This window comes from Amblyomma americanum, chromosome 8, assembly GCF_052857255.1.
Source record: "Amblyomma americanum isolate KBUSLIRL-KWMA chromosome 8, ASM5285725v1, whole genome shotgun sequence".
Lineage (NCBI taxonomy): Eukaryota > Metazoa > Arthropoda > Arachnida > Ixodida > Ixodidae > Amblyomma > Amblyomma americanum.
In genome coordinates this window covers 78,320,653-78,337,032 of record NC_135504.1, presented here as the reverse complement: position 1 = coordinate 78,337,032, position 16,380 = coordinate 78,320,653, and the positions used below count along the sequence as shown (strand labels likewise).

Here is a 16,380-nt window from a genome sequence, read left to right as displayed (position 1 = left end):
CATGGCGTAAAGAAACAACCCGGAGCTGTATTTTGTAAGATGTTTGCGCGTAAATTTTCGACTGCAGGCATTTCGGTTGGAAGGCCATCCTAGTTGAGAGGGACTTCTATAAAACGACTGCTTAATTTTTTTCGTCAAGGGCACAGACTGGGCGAAGAGCGGTTATGCCTGGAAATATGGTGTGAGACGAATCATTTCATCTGCCGGCGAAAAGGTGTGAGGTAACGTACGAAATAAAGACGAGATGCCGTACAGCGGGAAACGAGTGTTGGTGAATATAATCAAGATTTCACCACTGTATGGTGCTTTTATCAGAGTAGTGAGGTGAAATGATCTTTCGCGGCACGAGATTGGTTACGTATTACCCAGGTATTACCTAGGTTAGGTTAATGGGGATCCCAACCGCAGACTAATTATTGCGCATCGAGTTGCTACCCCACTCCTTTCTTGTACGTTCGGAAGTGTTTCCTATCTCACGTGTGGCCGCAGACACCTAACCTATACTGAGTATGCCTCCTGCGTGCAGTATGTGTTCTTCCTGTATTGATGCACTTCGCAACATTCGGTAGATGACATGCATGAAAGGAGTCTGTGCTAACCAGGGAATGCGAGATTGGTCGTAACAAACTCTTGAGAGCAGCACTGACGTGACACTTGTGCCTGCGCATGGCGCTGTGTGTCTCGGTGGCTGTTAGGCGCTTGAGAGAGATCGAGGTAACAGTGAGCGTAGTCTTACAGGGCGTCGACAGAACAGCCGTACTGCGTGTTTCTGCTTGCCGCCGCCAGTGCCACGAAGCTTTGCAGGCTCTTCGGCAGCGACTGTGCTGCCACTTCGCCACCGCACAAGTAGAGGGAGTCAAACAGCATGAAGTCGCACACGCCGTCGTTGGGCACTGCAATGGGCCTGCTGCACGTCACGGTGCAGATTAGCGAAGAGTTTGTTGGTGGCTTGTTCAGGTAGCTGGTGGGGTCTTCATTAGGAAGAGAAAAACATGCGAAAAAATTATATATTACTGCGGGACCGTTTTTTTTTTCGACGACGGTTTTATAATCGCTAGAACCCTTTAATTCGTTGAGATCGGTAGTGAAACTTTCCTTAGTTTCTCTGACTAAAGCAACCTTCCTCCCTGATCAGCACCTCTCTCAATTGAGGATGACACCGTGCTCTAAGCTGCCCGCATAGGAAAACATTTGCATGAAGAAATATTCTGACAGGGTGACGGAGAAACCGTTTAGTTTGCGATCGTTTACTAAAAAAGGGAAATGCCATTACAAATCAAAGCGTCCGGTTGCCTTCGATGCTGAACAAACTGCTAATTTATGCAATCCATCAATGCTTTTTCAAGACTGCTAGTATGTTTCAATGCAAAACCAAACCAAGCATGATTTTTGAGTGACGACAAATTTGTGCTTGTGTTTTTCTCTCTCTTGATTTCGCATGGCATGTGCATGTGACGAACATCATTTGATCTGCAATTAAGTAGGTAGGTATTTTAAAGCGTCACCTCCATAACGCCCCCCACAATGCAAGGCTACTAGCTGAGGCAACGCAGGTCCGACCGAAATTACAATATTCACCTGCAACGTGGCATCCACATCAACTGCATTTCGCTAATGCTCTCATTAAAGTCCTTCAATAAAGTCCCAATCTGATCTGCAGCATCTTGCATTTCGCCGTCGGATTCCTACTTCCTGTATTTATGACAGGTTTTTCTATTCGGCCCATCATTAGGAATTATACATCTGCGGACTTCATGCATTTCTTTCCCCACCGTACGCTCCCTTCAAGCTTATCGAGCACGATCCCGTATGACAACCTTTTCGACGGCATTCTTTCCAAGGACAGCAACGGACTGAAAAAACCTTCCACCCAGCATCGCAGCCATTACCTGTCATTCTGCTTTCTGTTGAATTTTCGCCGTGCATCATATAAAAAATAATTTTATTGCGAAAGCACTAATTAAAGCGGTCCCTACACAGAATCATGTGTGAAGCTTCGAAGTAATTCGGGTAAGCTCGGGTTACTCCGGAGGGGCGTCGCGCAAGCTGTAGCCAATGGGAGAATGACCTTAAAAGTGATCTTGGCCAAATCTAACACAACAACAGCCCGTGCAGAAATAAAACAATTATTTCCCCGACTGGGCTTCGAAACCGCGGTGGCGCGAATAGATAAGCTTCGCTGGCCACTGCACGACAGCTCTGCTACCGCCGCAGCCGATCACGCTTAGCCTTAAGCTGCAACACACTCTCGCGCTGTGCATTGCATAGCTTTCCTACATCAGGCTCCATCTGCGGCTCGAACAGATCAGGTCAGCTTAACCTCGATCAGAACTTAACCTGTGTCTAATATCGTCGCCAGACGTGCCGACGACAAAGGGAAACAAAACTATGAGGCAACCAGTCTAAACACATGCTTCTAGTCTATTTGGTTTAAGTGCGTTAAAACCCAACCACTTTTTTATTTTTGCTCCACCTCTTATGTCTTAGTTCAATGATGTATTTAAGTAATGACATGTAATGAAAATAAATTGAAACAGTATGAAACTTTAAATTGTAAGGTTCATTTCAGTTGATGTCGCGAGGCAGACCTGCCTCTAGATGGCGTGAAAAGACTACATGTCGGGATACGCAGAAGGGTTTTTATAATCATGATGCTGGCCAGAAAGGCGGCACCTGCTAGTCTTACTGGAGCTCTGGCCTAGCAGGGTCAGAAGTGTGAGGTGCAATACATCCTAACCTGTGGCAGTGGTCTGGCTTGCGGTAGACGGCGTGGACTGGCTGGGAGTGGTGGTCGGCAGAGTGTGAGGGGTACTAGACGAAGAGGAACTTATAGTCGGCGTTGTGTTGACTGTGGAAATAGTAGGTGCAGAGGCACTCGTCACAGGCGGAGGTGACAGGGTTGTAGAAGGTAGTATAGGAGAAGTCGTGGTCACCGGCGGATTTTGTCCACCTGTTGAAACGACTGTTGACACAGTTCGTGGCTGCGGAGACATTGTAGGCAAAGAGACGGATGAAGTTACCATTTCTAGATACCGCATGACAGACAGAAGCCGCTGGTCGAACTACTGTCGATCGCATTGGCGAAACCGGAGGCCTCTTAGAAACCAAAATTAAAAAGCAGTGGCAACATGTACCTTTATATTGCTAGCTTCGCTGAACATATCATGACACGCTACAAAGAGATCTAACAGAAATCTTGACCTCCAAATTTGCCACCTATGATACCAACAGTCAAAAGCAAATGCCAAAATTTTTCCCCGCCATAGAAATTTGATTACTAGGTGCCGCGAATCGCGCACTCTCCACTTGATCTGCTTTGTGCATCTACTAGGTGTTGCAACGAAGACCAACTTGAAGATATTTATCTGTACTAAATGTCGTATAAATATGTTCCGGCTTAAACAGAGGTTGCAGGTTGCCTTCAAGCAAAGGCGATCTCTCTGGCCATTGCAGTGTAGTGGCATTCTTCCTGCGACTTGGAAATGAGACGTTTTCTGGCAGTCTGTTGTATAATTCATATATTCTCTTTTATATTTACGTAAAACCAAGCAAGACGATACTATATTTAGCCGCTGCCCATCCATCATCATTGCTGCTGTGTCCAGCGACTGATCGTTTTCAACGACGTAGGAGTTTAGTTGATCACTGCGGCGGTCACTAGGACAGCAGCTCAAGACACGAGAGGTAAGGAAAATTATCTTTGAATCAGAAATTTGAGCGCAATGAACAAAGCAGAAGCCTCACTTCGCTGTTCAAGAATCAGAGGAAAAGAGTTGTGTTCTTCTGTTTAATTGTTCTTATCCTTAGCGGCGATTAAACAGGCACAGGGTGAAAAAAATGAAGGAATAGGATGATGGAACTGAAACTGCGTGATGGGGCAGGAGGAAGTTGGCCGAAGCTTGCGCACGCTTTTTCTTTTTTCGAGCAACTTCTTTTTTTGTCGCCTGATAGCTCATTCCGCAAGCCTGCTAAATCGCTTTATTCTAGTTTTCAGGTCAAGGCAGCCAGACATACTAAACCACCCGTAACAGCTGGACACACAGCCTTTCAAGCTCATACTCACTCTCTCTAATGCTCATACCCTCTGATTACTTTCTGATCAGTTGGCCTATTTCCATAGTTTTGCAGGCCAACCGATTAATCCTCTTTAGCAGCCATATTGCCTGGACAAGGTTCAAGCTCCCTTTTCTAACACAATTCCCAAATCATGACCTCCTCCCTCTCACAGGGCCTTACTCCTCGGAGCGAAGGCCCAATTTAAACCCTGCCAGGGATGAACACATTGAACAGACGAAAACAGTTCCTCTTGTCCAAATGTTTTCAAGCACCTTAAGGCGTTCCCTTTTCTGGCACACTGTGCTTGTATCAAAGAATGTACCTGCCCTGTATATACTAAGGGGAAATTGACAGAGACGACGGCTTGCGTCCCCCACTTTATAGGTCCACGCGGAACCTACCAAGGAGCTTACTAGAGACTTGAGACTAGTTTCGTAGACCTAAATGCTATGTACTTCTCGGAATTCTTATACTGTTCACAGTTACAAAGAATATAATAGGGCGTATTGCCACACCGTCCATATCCGTTTACTTGAATAGTCTAGAGCTTCTTTACCGTTCTCGCAATCATCAGCAGTAGCAGCAGCCTAAATATGTCGACAGTAAGACAAGGATCTCTCCCATTGACCACCGATCGGCCTTGTCCTGTGCCAGCTGTGGTCCCCTAATCTCAGCTACCTTCTTAGCCTCACCCACTCTCCTGACTCTGCTACCCTCTCTTACGTGTGTCTTCCCTTGAGGCAATTAAGCTAGTTTCGTTCCCATTTCCGGTTGTTAATAAATTTGATCTGCACATGCCATTTGCTGACAGGCTCGTTTAGCTTAGATGACGGAGTCACTGCCTGTAGGCGCGTTCCTGAACTGCAAGCTATAAACGTAGTTGGTCTCAAAGCTTGGTAATGTACGGTGTAGGCTTATATCTACCTACAGAGCGGCCCTAGAAGGCCGCACGCACCCAAGAACATCCAAGAAAGAATGTGAACAAGCACAATATAACGCTAAGGAGGCCCGTGTCTTGTCAGGAATTTATCATGAAGTGAGTGAGTAGCGCTACGAAAAAATCTCAAGAGAACCACACAATATATGTAGCGCCTGTAAGCACAGTGCGCGACCTTCGTCTTCACCTGTAAATATTCATCGTCATCACGCAACTTCTTCTTCGGGAGACTGGCCGCCATACTTGCGAGTGTCAATAAAAGCTCGCTCCATCCACAGTCTCACAAGCAGTGGAGGCTGCTCTCAATCCTGCGTCCTCTCCGCCGCAACACTGCAGCTACGTTCTGGTCGTCCCCTGGTCGGACCATCTCCCGTGATGAAAACAGTAGACCAACATCGCAGTGACGCTTCCGCTGGCCTTGCCGGTGCCTAAACCGGTGTGCTTCCCCTTCATGCTGATCCCTTCGCCAGCAGTCCTGACTTCAACGCACCCGCTGCCCCTTCGTCACCTGGACACCCGACATGGACCGTCCCCACCCTTCAGCGCGAGCCTCCAACATTTGCGGGTCTTCGTGGTAATGACGTCGAAGAGTGGCTCTAACAGTACAACCAAGTGCCTACAATCGTTGGGACTCTGCCATGAAGGTCATCAACGTCTCATTCTGTTTAACCGCCGTGGCAAAGACTTGGTCCATAAATCACAAGGATGCTATTCCGAATTGGACACACTTTACCTCGCAGCTTTGCCAAATTTTCGGAATGCTGATGCAAGCCCGGTCATCTCCAAAAAAAAGTTAGATGCACGTGTCCAGCTGCCCGGCGAATTCTGCACGTCTTACCTTGATGATGTATTAGGCCTGTGTCGACGTGTTAACAGTGCAATATCTGAGTACGATAGGGTCCGCCACATTGATAAAGGAATCGGCTCTTTTCCTTCTGACACGCTTGCTAGCCAGAATCTTACCTTGGTCCACGATATCCGCAGCACATGTCACCGTCTTGACGACCTCCAATCGATCCGCTTTCAAGACACCTGGGACCCCCGCCGTTCCACCTTACCGCCGGTGGAATCCCATCAGCACCAACATTCATCAGCTCCGACCTTCGCCATTGCGCGATCTCATCAAGGGCGAGCTCGCTTCAGTCACTCGCCCCGCGGCACCCGATCCATCTGTACCTCTTTGTGTGCCCACATATGCCCAGGTTGATGCGTCTCCTGCTGCTCCCGTCTATCCTTCACATTCGCCGCCCGTCCAGCAGACTGTCGCCTCCTTATCCCAGCGGCCCGATATGTATCCACCGGTTTGGCGCCCGCCTCCACCTCGCCCTATCTGCTACTACTGTGGAATTCGTGCACACGTTGCCCGTGTTTGTCGTAGGCGTCAATGCGACGAGCGTAACCAGTTTGGTCACTTCCGCAAAGACGAACCCTACTCATCGTATGGTTACCGTTCTACTTTTGCAGCTAATAGAGAGCTATAGCATATCGTTACCATGTTTACGTTACCGTTTACCGGGCCCGGCAAGCGACGTCTGCGCATGCGCCGCCACTTACCGGTCCGCAAACACTTTCCGGAATCCCTTCTAGCGTTGCGGAGAGTTAGCGTTCGCTTGTAAACAAAAATGGCGGCGCCCTTCACGGCCGCTTCGGAACAAATACACCACCGCCGCCGCGTTCTTCGGCGCCATTTCTCGCTATACATGATGGCATTCGCTTTTAATTTGCAAACTCTCACTCATATGTTGAGGTTTGAGTAACAACTAGGCCATGTTTTTGAGATTATTTGCCGATGTTTGAGGAGTTAAGCCTGTCTATATGTCGTGTACATATCCAAATAGCAACGAGTACACTGCAGCTCATCAGTTTCGTGCCCGATTTAACATTATTCAATATTTTCATGATTTTTTTCGTCGGAAAAAAAAGACTGGTTATTTTCTTGGTATATTCATCAGTAATTTCAGAAAATAAAAATGTTTTTCCGGCCTGGTGTTGGCGCGCTTTAACTTACTGCCACTAGATGGCGCCACATTGTTCACATTCAAACACATAAAGAAGCGACGTTGCGGCACGGCGAACAGGTGTCATACTTGTGCTTTTTTACAGCGCTCGCAATGCAACGTGCGCTGTGCATGCAAGATTACTGAGGTCTACGTAGTGAAATTGTCTACTGGCCAGGGTAGGCAAAGGTGCCTAACTTCACGGGCACATTTGAAAAGCCGCTTAGTCGGCTGTTAGCTGAAGTGTAGCCGGTACGTTTTTATATGCAGAGAAAGATTATTAAAGTGTAGCATTTCACTTCATGGAAATGATTGCAATGCGTTCGTTTTTTTTATCATTAAGAGCTGGGCATCTGCCATCATCATCACTCGTTTTAGCCTTACGGTAACTTGTTACGGGAGAGACGGTACGCTAAAACGTCTTCTGGCGTGCGCCGCGCTAACCGGAAAATCCGGCGTCCGGTAACCCGGTAAACGGTAACGTAAACACGGTAGCGATATGCTATAACTCTCTAATGCTCCTCATCACGACGACACGTACTCATCGTATCCTTACCGGCCAACGTTTCTCTCCTACGATCCTCCCCGCTTCTCCTCTCCGTCGCCTTCTCCCGACCGCTCGTCGAACGTCCGGTCGTCGCGCGCCGCTCCCCGTCACCGTTCCGCCGCTCCTCATTGCCTCTACGTCCAGCCTCTCAGACCCTCGGTGATCACACGGGAAACTAGATTGTGCGCTTTCCGGAGGTAAAGCTGCACCACCCGACCACCCTTCAGTTCCTCCTTCGCCACCGTCGAACATGTTAACCGTTGATGTTGAGGGCAGTATCGTAGAAGCATTAATTGATACCGGCGCCGCTGTTTCTGTCATCAGTTCTGCTTTGTGTCCTCATCTTCGCAAAGTGCGCACTCCTTCCTGCGGTCCTTCTCTCCGCGCTGCTAATGAAGAATAAATGCATCTTTCCGGTCTGTGTACAACACGCGTCGCTATCAACGGCATCCTGCACCCCATCAAGTTCACTGTACTTCCCTCCTGTGCTCACCTCCGCATCCTCGGCTGGGATTTCCTCCACGCTGCGCAAGCTGTCATTACATGTTGCCCGCTAACTATGAAAGTTGCTGAATCCGACCCTTCTGACGCTCCTGGAGTGCCTTCTCATCACTTGATAAACACCGCAGACCATGTATTTTATCCCGGTTCCGAACATGTCACCTCTGTTGCTTCTGCTCACATAAACGCTGGGGGTGTTTTCGCCACCCCCCGCCCCCTTGCTTTCTCCAGGGGCATTCTTCTCGTCGCATCCCTTCCTCGCTTCGTCAATGGGACTGCCTTTCTGACTGCGTTCACTACTACGTCGGAGCCTATTCTACTGCGCGCAGGCACTAAGGTCGTTTCTGTGTCTACCGCTGAACCTGTCAACGTTCTTTCCTCGCCCCCATCAAGCACCGCCATTTTCGTCCCATGCTTCTTTTTTTGCACCCATTTCCGCTACGCTACTATCAACAACGATCTCACGCTTGCTCGAAAAGCAGAATTGCTTGCAGTCTTGAACAACCATGTCGCTTCTTTTGATACCCAGTCAAATATTTTGTGCCAAACCTCGGCGGCTACGCATCACATCCACACTGACGGTCCGCGCATCATTCGCCGCCGCACGTCTTCTAGTGAGCGCAGAATTATTCAAGATAATGTAACCTACATCCCCAAGCTCCACATCATACGCCCTTCTTAAAGTCTTTGGTCCTCACCAGTTGTGCTTGTACAGAAAAAGGATGGTTCAGTACACTTTTGTATCGACTATCGCGCCCTCACTCGGAAGATCACTCAATAAGGTCACTCGGAAGGATGTTTATCCACTTCCTCGGACTGACGACGCCCTCGACTGTCTCTAAAGTGCTCAGTTTTTTCTAGTCTCGACCTAAGATACGGCTACTGGCAAATCCTCATGCATGAAGATGACAGAGAAGAGAACTTTGGCCACACCAGTTGGCTTATATGAATTTGACGTTAAGGCGTTCGGCTTGTGCAATTCTCCGGCCACGTTGGAACGCATGGTTGACACTGTACTCCGCGGGCTTAAATGGAAAACTTGTCTTTGCTACCTAGACGGCATCGTAATTTTCTCCTCGACTTTTTGTGAGCACCTTGCTCGCCTCGATGAACTTCTAACTGCTCTTTCCGCGGCCCGACTTCAGTTAAACACAAAGAAATGTTGCTTTGCTTCAACTTCTATCAAAGTTTTCGGCCACGTCGTTAGTCGAAAAGGCTTAAAACCTGATCCTGATAAATTTGCTGCAGTTCTGCTTTTCTCCTACCCACCACGGATTAAGGACCTGCGCAGTTTTATAGGACTGGCCTCATACTTTCGTCGCTTCATCCGAAGTTTGGCCTTCATCGCTGCCGCTTTGCATGAGGTTCTCGGCGCCAGCACGCCCTTCGTTTGGTCTGAAACCTGCAAGGCCGCCTTTACGACTCTAAAGCAGGCTCTCACATCTGATCCGATACTGGCCGATTTTTATGACAACGCCTCGGCGATTTTACACACTGACGCCAGTGGTCACGGCATTGGTGCCGTTCTTTTGCAGCGCCAGCACTCTTCGACCGAGCGCGTGATTGCTTGCGCCAGTCGTACCCTGACTGCAGCGGACAGAACTACACGGTCACTGACCAAGAGTGTCTTGCCGCTGTCTGGGCCGTTCAGAAATTTCGCCCCTATTTGCACGGCCGCCAGTTCGCCATCGTCACCGACCATCACGTGCTGTGCTGGTTGTCGTCACAGAAGAACTTGTCCGGGCGCCTCGGCCGCTGGATTCTCCGCCTCCAAGAGTATGATTTAACAGTCACCTACAAATTAGGAAGAAAACACAAAGACGCCGATGCGCTCTCTCGTTGACCCCTCGCCTCGACACACCGTCCGTGCTCCCCTAGTGATGCTTCTTCGCTCCCAACTGCTAATTCAATGGCTACCCAAGCCTTGACAGCCGCAGCCATTGATCTGATGCCCGCTCCCGCTCTCGGCGATCTCGCCTCAGCACAGTGGGGCGACCCTTACTGCCTTTGTGGTGCTATGCGGCCTCCAACTGCCCGCCTCCGTCGCCAATTTCACTGTTTGGAGCTGGTCGATGGCACCGTTTTTTGGCCCAATCATAGCCCCCTGGGTTACGCCTGGGTTCCTGCCATTCCCCGTTCTCTTCGTCGTGAAATTTTGCAGGCGCTTCATGACAACCCCATGGCCGGCCACTTAGGATTCGACAAAACGTATGACAGTATCAAGCACCGTTTCTTTTGGCCTGACCTTTCAACCTCTGTCGGCGAATATATTGCATCTTGAATCCCTTGCCAACGCCGCAAACGCGCCACGTCTCCTCCTGCGTCCTTCTACAGCCTCTTTCCTGTCCATTCTCACGCTTCGAAGTCGTTGGTATTGACCTCTACGGTCCCTTATCACTAACATCATCGGGCAACCATTTGACCGTCACAGCCATCGACCACTTAACCAGGTACGCCGTAACGGCCCCCGTTCCTTCAGGCTCTGCCTCCGAGATCGACCATTTCTTCCTCAACGCCATACTTCTGCGCCATGGAGCGCCACGTGTCCTTATCAGTGACCGCGGCAAGTCATTCCTCTCCAGCGTCCGTGCCGAAGTTCTTCACGCTTCCATAACCTTCCATAAAACAACTTCAGCCTATCACCCCCAGACCAATGGGCTCACGGAACGTTTTCATCCACCCCGTCAGATATGCTGTCCACGTATATCCACCCAGACCGCACCAACTGGGACGTCATGCTCCCATTTGTCACATATGCCTACAATACTGCCGTGCAACGAACAACCAGCTTCTCTCCGTTTTTTTCTTGTCTATGGTCGCCCCTCCCCCCTACCTTCACTCTCGAAGTGTCTTTCATCTCTGCCCCCGTAACCTCTTCCGGCCCCTCCTATGACGAATTTACTTCCCGTCTTGCCTACTGCCGCACCGTTGCCCGCCTGAACAATGTCGCCTGCCAAGCCTCCCGGAAAAGCACCTATGACTTCAAGCACCGTGCCGTGTGTTTCTTCCCTGCTAATGAAGTGCTGCTGTGAACTCCAGTGCGCACCCCCGGCTTGTGCGAAAAATTCCTCAGCCGCTTTATTCGTCCGTACGCTTTAATCGAACAGACGTCCCCCGTGAACTATCGCGTAGACCCTTCCCATCCTGTCAATGGCGTACGTTGTCGCGGTGTAGAGATTTCTCACGTGTCGCACTTAAAGCCCTTCGCCCGTCGCCCTACTTCGCTCTAACGTGCGCCCAGGCCGGTCGCTTTCGTCTATGGGGGAGAAAGTGTAAGCACAGTGCGCGAACTTCGTCTTCATCTGTATTTATTCATCACCATCACGCATCTTCGTCTTCGGAGGAGTAACCGCCATACTCGTCAATACGGTCATACGGTGGCAATACAAGCTCGCTCTGTCCACATTCTCACATGCGTCCAAATTTAAATGCGCGGTACTAATGCAGTATCTCTCTGGGTCGATTTTACAGGTTCATCTGATTGGTCTAGCAGCCTCAGCAGTGACGTGCCTGCTTTCTGCTTCCCGGTAGCCCTGACGAATGGTTAAACCTGCTGCGTTTCGAAAACAGACACCCTAGACAGGAGTTTACTGGGCACCCAACCCTGGAACACGAAGAATTTTTCTTCAACTTTTAAGATTTTTGGGAAGCTCTTGCATAAGATACGAGCAGCTCACTCGCTTAACATCCTATGCTGTAGTATAGGTGACTTAATAACGCAAGCCGAAAAAGGAAAACGAACGTAGACATGGTTGTCTGCCGGGGATTGGTGTGAACCTTTTGTGTATCTGCCTTAACCGACATATTTTTTAAAGTCCGATCGCCTCACTCGACAACTGTAGGGCGACAGAATCCTAGTAAGAAAGAAGACATATTTCAAGGGGCAATAAAGGCAATTTTGCTCTCTGTAGGCTCTTTGCCGCTGGTAAATAAATCTCCCTTCTTCCCACACATTCGGCCAATTATTTTGCAAGGTTGTATTGATACCGTTTCGATCATAAACCCACACATTTTCAGAGCTCTCGGTCTTTGTACCAGCGGACAGAAAGTGTTAGCATCCTTGTTTTGTAACCCGGAGCCAGGTACCCTAAGTACTGTTGCGGACATAAGCGGACTGTTCTTCAAGGCAATTTCATGCCGCTGGGGCGTTCCCGACGATATGAACACTTCGCGTCCAAAGTTACGAGAAATTCGGAACCAGAGCCCTACCAAGCGCTTTAGCCATTCGCACGACAACAGGCGAGTTCACGTGTTGCTAGTACCAGAACCGGGCTTTGTTTTCTTCAGGCGACGATAAACAGGGAACTAGTGCGCGCGTAGACCCACGTAAGCGCATGCTCGTGCTAACAATGTTTAGCTATCTAGTCCAAACCCTGCCGCAACAGTTAAAAACCAGGCTTCGAAGCCCTCCATATGCCTTCAGCCTGAGTTGGCACCGGCAGCCCCATTTAAGAATAGGGGAACGTGCGCTACGCAACAAGAAAGTACCTCCAACCGCCACTCTCGAGTGAAGCGGTAACACACTTTCCCCTATGAACGACTCGCACTTAACTATCTGAACCTATTGATGGCGTTCCTTGCTTTCTTGCACCCAGTGCGTCTGCTAGCTGCTAGCAAATCGTACCGTAGGGATAGAACTGTTTGTCTCATAAACGAGCTGTTCAACCCGAGAAGGATAACAATAAGCGCCGGCTTGCTTGTTACTTAGATATATGCGACGGTTAGTAGGAGATAAAAGCTTCAGCGTATAGATGCGATGCGGAGAGCGACCAATAAGCACTCATACTTTATGGAATCATGAAATCCTTTATCGCGCAGATCAAAACATAAAAATTCGTTCCCGGATGCGTCGAGCTGAAAATGAGCCGAGCGATACCTGTTTGGCAGTATTTGTACGTACGGCGGCAGTGGTGGCGTCAGTCTGCCTGGGGGGTCCATATCGGACGCTCGAGTCCTCGCCCTCCGATTGTCCCAAGCCTCCGCTGTCCTCACTGTCTGAGACCTCCCCACCTAATCATTGGAAAAGAAGGAATACTTTATTTTGTAAAATAAAACCGCAAAGGCCGGCACGAAGAAAAGCAGGAGTAATTTTGCGGCGATTGAGTCGTTTAAAGATCATATACTGTGAGCCAAAGTGCCGCTTCGTCGGTTAGTCACAGCGCATAAAAGCCTATCTGTAGCTCACTGCAGTTCCAAACAACTTGTAAATTCTCCAGCAGTAACATCTTTCGCAACTGCTGGAAAATGGCACTAGTAACATGACATGCATTCGTCATTTAGGGTTGCGTACAAGCAACCGTGACTTTCGCCGCGTAGACTGCCACTGACACATAGCTGCTAATCCTGAGGCCATAAGTTTGAAGCCTGAGCGCCGCGGGCGCATTGCGATTATTGGGAAGTGAAAAAATGTCAGTGGGCTGTGCGACCCCCCGGTGGCGGAAATTAATCAAGAACATTCTACCCCGGAGTCATGCTGTTATAATCTGTGTGCGTGTTCTGAGCATTAAACCGCACATGCCGAAAACATAGACGACATGCATTTGACAGCTTCAATGGTGTGTACAGCACGACCGACATAAACCAATAAACTGCCGATGAGATATGCATAAGAAATGTACTTTGAGCTGACTTGTTTGCGAGCCTGGAGAATTCGTTACAGTCATAAAAATGCATGAGAGTGATTTCTGAGTTGACGTCAAGATAGGACGTTGGCTTCCCATCAAAGGAACACATCAGTGGAGCCGATCGAGTCATGGGTCCTGACTTCCGGAAGGCGGAGAAATAAGAACCGTGACCACCAGAACAAATACTTGCTGCTATACCGGCATTGCATCGTCTTTCACTTAGCCTCAAGAAAAATTGGAGGGGCACCTAAGCTCCAGCGTAAGGATATTACGCGTGTATAAGGCTTTAGCATTGATGGGCTGAGGCCTATATATGCGGAACTAGTCATTCTTTAGTTTATATTCATACAGCGTTGGCAGGTGCTGCCACCACTGGGGCTTGTGCAACACGGGTTGCTCTTCACGAGCAACCTGTCGCGGCCAAACATTAATTTAACTCCGATCTGCCACGATATGCACTTTGCTCAGAATCCTATGGTTAGGCTGCGATGACTTCACAAGGTTATGTGACCTACGCGGCCCACCTTCCCTCTACGGGGAGGGTGGCCTATCCCTGGCGCTTTTATCAACACAGCGCCGACGACGACGCCGACAACGCCGGATTTTCTTCAGAACAGGAGCCTTAAAGCTGTCACGTTAAAACCAAGAGCCACACGCGCGCATGCAAGTCCTCCACAAGGAGATGAAATGTGCACCCCATTTTTGGAAGACTTCATTCAGTAAAACGCAACACGTACTGCAAGAACACCAGCTTACTTTTGAGTGCCATCTTTTACGTCAAGTGGAGTACGCTTACTGGTTAAAATGCCGGAGGAGACGATGACAAACAGCAGGAAGCCGAAGAGCATCAGGACACAGGCCACCAGCACCACGGGCCTCCAAGTGTCGTAGTCAGGGCTGGTGCAGGAAGAACAAGACTGCGGCTTGGACAGGGTATGGAGATGGCGTGCTGTCACGTGACGGCTACTACAGCCAAGCAGGGGTGCGAACGAGGGATTCCACTACGAACTTTATTACGACGTACGTTTGAGGGAATTAATTTTATGGAACGGCAACAACATCAAAGAATGTTGCAATAAAATATCTGATGTACCTTCTGGCTAGCAAAATTTCTGGCCAGGCAAGCTTCAGCCGCAAAGAACGCGCGAGCCCAAGAGCAGTCGCTGTAGAAAAGGTTCAATCTGCTTTCGCATCGTCTCTGCGTACCTGGGAGTCGCAGTACTCAATGAAATGGCGGAGGTTACGGTACGCCTATCGCTGTGATATAGAACGTCGGCTGTGTACGCCCTTTGCTTCGAGATTAGAGGAAGAATGTCGGTACTGTACGAGGAACACGGGGAAGGTCTTCAAGGTGACAGCCGTGAACTACGGTGAACTGTGCCAAGCATTGTGCTGAGCGCGGTTGTAAGCTACCATTGCGAAGGCCTAAAAGAGTCTTTTATCAGACAATAAATTCGATGAAAGCAACGACGCCATTGCAAAGCACATTGAAGCATTTCTTTGCTCACCTTGATTCAGTTTCTGCAAAGAGAAAAAGGGTATGCGTTTCAAGAAATTGACAACATGTGAGTAATTTTGTTATCATATATTTGTACAGTCCGTGAACATATTTCAGGGACACTTCATAGCGATGTTGATGATCTTGCTGCTTGAAAGCCCCTACTTGGTGAGGCTGAAATTCTGACCGCTTCATTAGTTGTAAAATTGCTATTGAATTTTCCGAAGTAAAAACTCAAACGAGGCGAACAGCAACAGTACTTGACATTTTTAGCGCATAATTAAATATACCATACTAACTGTTTCTCAACCGTGCTCGGTGTCAGCAACATTCCCTCAAGTCATCAGGCTGCCGTTTTTCTTAGCGGTACCAGAGCGTCAAATAATTACCCTCTGGAAGTTCGTGCTAGCAGCAGATCCTTAGGTAATAGTGCTGGAGTACTCACCGGAACCTGTCGGAAAATCGCCTGCATAAAAAAAGCGGAAGTAGTATTCATGCGATTGAACGTCAAGACGCCAAGGAGGGTCTTGAGCATTTGTAAAACCCAAAAGTCGGATAAGTAACGTTCACCGGTGAACGCCACAATTTACCTGATATATACTTTCATGATTTCCTGAAAACCCACCTGCCGTTATGGTTAGCGCTGCCCAAACCCAACCCTTTTTTCACTCACGACGCCTATGACTACACCGAGGACGCCGGAGTACTCACCGGACACTGCCGGAAACTCGCCTACATAAAAAGAAAATAAGAAGACGTATTCATGCGGCTGAAAGTCAAGATACCAAGAAAGAACTTCAGCATGCGTAAAACCCACAAATGGTATAAGTAACCATCACCAGCGAACACCACAATTTACCTCATTATTGCTTTCAGGCGCACCTGAAAATCCACCTGCCGTCTTTGGGTCGGACGGCCCAAACCCAACCCTCTTTTTCACTAACAACGCCGATGACTACACCGAGGACGCCGGAGTACTCACCGAACACTGTCGGAAACTCGCCTGCATAAAAAGAAAATAAGAAGACGTATTCATGCGGCTTAAAGCCAAGATGCCAAGAAGGAATTTCAGCATGCATAAAACCCACAAGTGGGATAAGCAACCATCACCAGCGAACACCACAATTTACCTCATTATAGCGTTCAGGCGCAACTGAAAACCCACCTGCCGTCTGCGGGTCGGATGGCCCAAACCCAACCCCTTTTTCACTAACAACGCC

The 16,380-nt window shown here is 48.9% G+C and overlaps 1 protein-coding gene across 2 annotated transcripts in view; it reads right to left on the bottom strand.

The window, feature by feature from the left end:
• The window catches only part of LOC144100470 (uncharacterized), a 59,002-nt gene extending 43,988 nt beyond the window's left edge, over nt 1-15,014 (bottom strand). For both annotated transcript variants that reach the window (XM_077633419.1, XM_077633420.1), the window contains exons 1-4: nt 14,459-15,014; nt 12,939-13,048; nt 2,738-2,981; nt 737-971 (exon numbers count right to left, since the gene is read on the bottom strand). In XM_077633419.1, coding sequence (XP_077489545.1) covers nt 737-971; nt 2,738-2,981; nt 12,939-13,048; nt 14,459-14,510 — 641 coding nt within the window. In that variant the 5' untranslated portion in view covers nt 14,511-15,014. The remainder of the gene's footprint in view (nt 1-736; nt 972-2,737; nt 2,982-12,938; nt 13,049-14,458) is intronic.
• Nucleotides 15,015-16,380: the final 1,366 nt, after the last annotated feature.